Source organism: Lactuca sativa, chromosome 4, assembly GCF_002870075.4.
Source record: "Lactuca sativa cultivar Salinas chromosome 4, Lsat_Salinas_v11, whole genome shotgun sequence".
Classification (NCBI taxonomy): Eukaryota; Viridiplantae; Streptophyta; class Magnoliopsida; order Asterales; family Asteraceae; genus Lactuca; species Lactuca sativa.
In genome coordinates this window covers 140,142,910-140,148,822 of record NC_056626.2, presented here as the reverse complement: position 1 = coordinate 140,148,822, position 5,913 = coordinate 140,142,910, and the positions used below count along the sequence as shown (strand labels likewise).

Here is a 5,913-nt window from a genome sequence, read left to right as displayed (position 1 = left end):
GTTTTTGTTTTTGGGAACAAATTCCGCAACTCTTTCAAATCAAAAGGATTTACTCTGAAATTATTTTAAAAGCATAAATGAAAATCGGTCTTTTCTGGCCGAGATTTTGGGGATGTCACACCAACCGTCTTGCACATCGCCGGAAATACCTCTAGCCAAACCACCAAAAACAATGTCGGGAATAATGGAGGAAACCGGCAGCAAGGCCGACGATTTGACTGTTGCTAGTCCAACCATCGTAGACGCCAGCAGGACCAACGACCACAATACGGTTGGGTTTACTTTGCTCCACCATCCGATGTGCTACAACAACCACAATGACCCCTTTATTCTGGTTCCACTTGGGCTCCTCCTTCTGCTAGACTTCTTGGACCAACGCCTACACCAACGCACATTTACGGACCCCCCTCAGCAACAAGCCCATACAGTTCCCCTACACAGGCCCATTTCGCTGCTACTACACCTATTACAGCCTCTTCTCCTCGAGCCCAATCCACTCTAGCTCATTGTTGGCAGAATTTTGGTGATTATCCCACTTCACTTCCGCAACTTTTTAATACATTCTCATTAAACGATCCGGGAAATGACGTTTGGATCATGGATACGAGTGCTACGGATCATGTGCATGGTAATGGAGGTATATTAAAATCTGTTTCAAATAAACATGGTAATCGTTTTATTTATGTTAGTAACGATTCTAAAATGCCAATAAGTATGACCGGACACACCACATTCCCTATTCCTAATCCTTTACGTCCTCCTTACTTAAACAATGTTCTCATAACTCACAATATAATCAAAAATCTCATATCGGTTCGTAAATTTTTCTCGTCATAATAAATGTTCCATTGAATTTGATGAGTTTGGTTTCACTGTTAATGATTACAGGAGCAAACAACCCCTAATCTGATGTGATATTGATGGCCATCTCTACGATGTCACATCTTCCTCCCCTCAAGTGTTCGATGCCTCAATCGTTTCTCTTTGGCATTAACGGTTGGGCTACCCGAGTGACCAAGTGTTGAACTCTTTAGTTTCCAATAAATTTATTACTTGTTATAAAGATAATCCTAGTTTCTCGTGCCATGCATGCAAACTTGAAAATTTTGTTCACTTACCATTTTTCAATTCAAATTCTGTTGTTTCTAATGCATTTGACATTATACATTCCGATATTTGGACATCTCCAATAACCAAGCCTAGTGGTATTTGCTACTATGTTATATTCTTAGACCACTACTCCCTTTATGTTTAGGTCTATCCTTTAAAACACAAAATTGATGTTTTTAGCAAATTTTTACGCCTCTTAAATCTCAATTGAACCCAATTCCACACCACTATTTAATCTTTTCAATGTGACAATGGTGGGGAATATAACAACAAACTATTTTATGATTATTTTGCTCACCATGGCATTCTTTTTCGTTTCTCTTGTCCCCACACTTCCCAACAAAACGACAAATCTGAAATAATGTTAAGAACCATAAACAACGTCATTAGAACCCTCCTCTTTCAAGCTCATCTTCCACCAACCTTTTGGGTTGAAGCTTTACATATGTCAACATATCTCTTCAACATCCTTCCTTTCTCTACCATTCAAAATGACACTCCATTTTTTTCGAGTTCACCAACGACAACCATCATACTCCAATTTACTAGTTTATGGTTATCTTTGTTTTCCTCACCCTACTACATCTCACAAGCTACAACCTCGAACCACACCTTGCATTTTCCTAGGTTTTCAATCACTTCATAACGGATACCGGTGTTATGATTATGACCTCTCTCCCATAAAATAATTATATATTTCGTCATGTTGTCATTGAAGAAAACATTTTTCCATACGGTTTTGTCACATCGAATGAACCCCCCTCATATGACTTCCTTGACCACAACTTGGAGCAGTCCCCTATTCTTAAGGAGATTCTATCTCCTACAACACATCTACACTTGCCTATTTCCAAAACAACATTGCCTCCCGAAACAACCAACCAACCAACCTCAACTGGAGGACATTATTGTAGAGCCCACTGCTGCCACAGCTCCCCTATCTCTTCCTTCCAGCCCTCTCGGTTCATCCACCTCTCATCTTCATCGAACAAGCTCCTCTACTTCTCTCCCTCACTTCACATCATCTCACCCCATGACGACTCGTGGTAACGCTAGCATACATAAGCCCATTGATCGTCTCAATCTCCACATTGCTTATGTATCCCGTATCCCTCGGTCACACTTAAAGGCATTACAGGACCCTCACTGGCACAAAGCCATGGACGAGGAATGTCATGCTGTTATTTCCAATGGAACTTGGAAGCTGGTACCAAGACCAAGAGGGGTGAATATTCTTAGGTCTATGTGGTTGTTTAAACAAAAATTTAATGCTGATGGCTCCCTCTCCTGCTACAAAGCTCGCCTGGTTGCCATTGGTCGTAGCCAACAACCCCACATTGACTGTGATGAGACATTTAGCCCAGTTCTTAAACCGGCCACCATCTGAACAGTACTCAGTTTAGCGGTCTCTAGATATTGGCCCATTCATCAACTTGATATGAAGAATGCATTTCTCCATGGATCTCATCAGGAAACAATTTACATGCACCAGTCGCCCAGGTTCAAAGACGCTCAACATCCAGATTGCGTATGTCTTCTCAAATGTTCACTATACTGGCTAAAACATGCCCCCACGAGCTTGGTATCATAGATTCGTTGAGCATGCTACCCGACTTGGCATCTCTCACACAGCCGTACTAACCCGTCTTTGTTTATTTTTCGGTCTTCACAGCATACAACATACCTCTTGTTATATGTTGATGACATTATTCTCACAGGATCATCTACACCTCTTCTTCAGCAAATTAATACCCTCCTTAGCCGTGAGTTGCCCATGACAGATCTGGGCCCCCTTAATTACTTTCCTGGCATCTCTACCAAACACAGCTCCACAAGCCTCTTCTTGTCTCAGGAACAGTATGCTCTCGACATTCTCAAACGGACCAACATGCTTCACATTAACCCATGTCGCACCCCTGCTGAAGCCATTCATAAGCTCCATTTTACAGGAAAACTGTCGATGATCCATCTTCATTTCGCAGTCTCATAGGCGCTCTCCAATATCTCACTTTCACCACATCAGACATCTCATTTACTGTTCAGCATATCTGTTTATACATGCATGATCCACATGAGCCCCATCATCACGCTCTTAAACGCATATTGCGTTACATACGGGGCACGATAGATCATGGCCTTCTCCTCCATGTCCCTCCTCATCTCTCCCTTACTACTTACTCTGATACTGATTGGGGTGGTTGCCCTATTACTCGACGATCTACATCTGGTTACTGTTTATTTCTTGGTGACAACCTCATCTCTTAGTCTTCGAAAAGTCAAGGTGTCATATCCCGCTCCAACGTCGAAGCCGAATAAGAGGTGTTGCCAATTTCGTTGCTGAGACATGTTGGATTCGCAACCTCCTCCACGAGCTTCACTCACACCCTACCAAGGCAACGATCGTCTACTGTGACAATGTTTGTGCAATTTACATGTCATCCACAATCCGGTGCAACACCAACGTACCAAGCACACTGAAATTGACATACACTTTGTTTGTGACCAAGTTGCCACCGGGGCGATTCAAGTTCTCCATGTTCCTTCTGCCTCTCAGTATGCATATATTTTCACCAAGGGCCTATCGTTTACGCTATTTAACGGTTTTCGGTCGAGTTTGAATGTTCATCAACCTCCCATTCAAATTGTGGGGGATGTTAGCATATTATTGTATTTATGTATTTAGCTTTGTATAGCCCATGTATGTTTCGTAGGGCTCTGTAGTCTTGGCCCACTTTATGTGTATTTATACCAATGTACTCTTCTCTTTTCGGCAATGAGAACGATACACTTTCATATACAAACTCGATTTCAATAATTGAATGCTGTGCATATTGAGATTTTCTCATATGGGAGCAACAATGACAATATAAAAACCTAATTTTTCACTTTAAATACAGTTTTTTAACTTAGAATGTACGTCGTCATATTTGTCATATTTATATCTTGCCTTTGAACTGCTCTAAAATGGTGCATTCCAAACAAAATGATTATTTTACAAATTACAAAAAATAGTTATTTTTATAATAATTTTATATTATATTTTCATTTATATGTGTTAGTTTAATTAATTTTCATTTTTTTTTATTATCATTGTTGTTAAAGAGTACAGAATAGAGAGACAAACACTTTAGTTAGTCTTTGTTTTGTGTGTAAGTTTCAACAATTTACTTTCTTGGTAACATGTCCTTATAAAATCATGATGAATACTTGAATCCGTACCCCCAAAAATTTAGGTCCTTCCACAATCGAAACAATACCCCCAAAATGATCCACTTCAACCTGAAGCAACTGATTTCAGTATCAAAATACTGAAATTACACACATCATCTAAAGAAATCAGAAACCAGTTCTTCATTTTCATTCTTCAATACAACTGTGGGAATCATACCCAATCACAACCCACTTTAACTTAAAATCAAACCTCAAATCGAAAAACGAAAAACGAAAGCATAGTAAACAAAGTCAGTTGTTAAACAATAATATACTGCCAACTTAACCCAATCAACTGGATTTCTTAGTGGTCATAAGATCAGCAAGCTTGTTCTTCATCTTTCCATTTGGGGACGACGACGATGATTTGTGCTCTCCTCCTCCAATCCCAGGGTAGTATCTCTTAATCACCTTCTCCCTCACGAACTTATTGTAGATGAAAGCAGCTCCTCTGAACTGCGGCAACACCAACCACGCCACCGCTATCAGCTTCACATCATACCATATCGGAATCCTAACATCACAAACAAACAATTTAACCATTAGTTTCCTGAAATCACGATGATCAAATCTTGAAATAAAACGTGTTTGTGTTTAGATTATTCACCATTCAAGAACAGATGCAAGAAGCATCTCCACGAGAGTGAGGAAGGAGTATAAGATCCAGTAAGAAAGCCACTGCTGATCGTCTTCTTTTGACGCGCTTTCTATCGCCACCACCGATGCGTAAAGTGGGTACAACAACATTGTTACAGGTCTGCAAACAGTAATCAAGTAAAGTAAGAAAAGCGAAGTTGAATCAGAAGGAAGAAGGAAGAAGTAATCTGTAATTTGATTGAAGCTTACCCAGCTAATTGATGGACACCAGACATCAACGTCCAGAATCGACTCATTTTGTATGAAATTGAAACAGATATATGCGATGTTACTGGATTCCGATCCGATTTAAAGAACAAAACACGAAATTTGGATGAGGGTTTTGGGTAAAGTGTTTGGTATTGTTCTAAAGATTAGGAAGACTGATGGAGCTATAAATAGGGGAAGAGGATGGTGACAAGCGTCGACAGATGACGGAGATACAAGATGCGAGAACAGGGAAATAGATATGACACGTGGCGGACATCTAATGGTTGAGGGGGTGGTCCGGTGGTCGACTTCGTTGATGGACCTTTTGATTCAGCTGTGGAGACAAAATGTTATACATGAAACACAACAACTCCGGTATCCTCGTTTCCAAATAAATTAAACAATTTAAAAAAGGTCGTCGACAACGAAATTTAATGAAAAATAAAGATTTTTTTTTCTTAAATATATTTTTCTATAAATTTATATTATGAGTTATTAGAAAGTGTAAGATAATTATTAAATGATAGATTTGTCGTGGATAGACGGTTGTCTGTATTTTTATCTATGTTCTGAAATATTTTTTGTTGCCGTGAAAAATACCTATAGAGAGCCACCACTACGGTCATCAAGACTCACATTTGTCACGATACCGTTGCCACCATCGGCGAGAACCGTAACTGATGCAAAAATATAGCAAAGGTTGATATAATTAAAGACAATTATGCCTAGCTTGTGCGTGAGAATCGT

General features: G+C 39.7%; 1 protein-coding gene across 1 annotated transcript; it reads right to left on the bottom strand.

Moving 5' to 3' along the window:
* Positions 1 to 4,438: 4,438 nt before the first annotated feature.
* LOC111895358 (HVA22-like protein e) lies at positions 4,439 to 5,336 on the bottom strand. The gene is made up of 3 exons (XM_023891438.3): positions 5,167 to 5,336; positions 4,928 to 5,077; positions 4,439 to 4,834 (listed from the first exon to the last, which is right to left on the bottom strand). The coding sequence occupies exons 1-3, from the start codon at positions 5,211 to 5,213 to the stop codon at positions 4,612 to 4,614; spliced, it is 420 nt and encodes a 139-aa protein (XP_023747206.1). The 5' UTR covers positions 5,214 to 5,336; the 3' UTR covers positions 4,439 to 4,611.
* Between the last annotated feature and the right edge of the window lie 577 nt (positions 5,337 to 5,913).

Excerpts from the sequence above, each read along its gene's own strand:
- LOC111895358 (XM_023891438.3), bottom strand. The coding sequence starts at position 5,213 with ATGAGTCGATTCTGGACGTTGATGTCTGGTGTCCATCAATTAGCTGG. Across the intron at positions 5,078-5,166 it reads GGTGTCCATCAATTAGCTGG|ACCTGTAACAATGTTGTTGT; the intron begins GTAAGCTTCAAT and ends TACTGTTTGCAG. Across the intron at positions 4,835-4,927 it reads CTTGCATCTGTTCTTGAATG|GATTCCGATATGGTATGATG; the intron begins GTGAATAATCTA and ends TTGTGATGTTAG.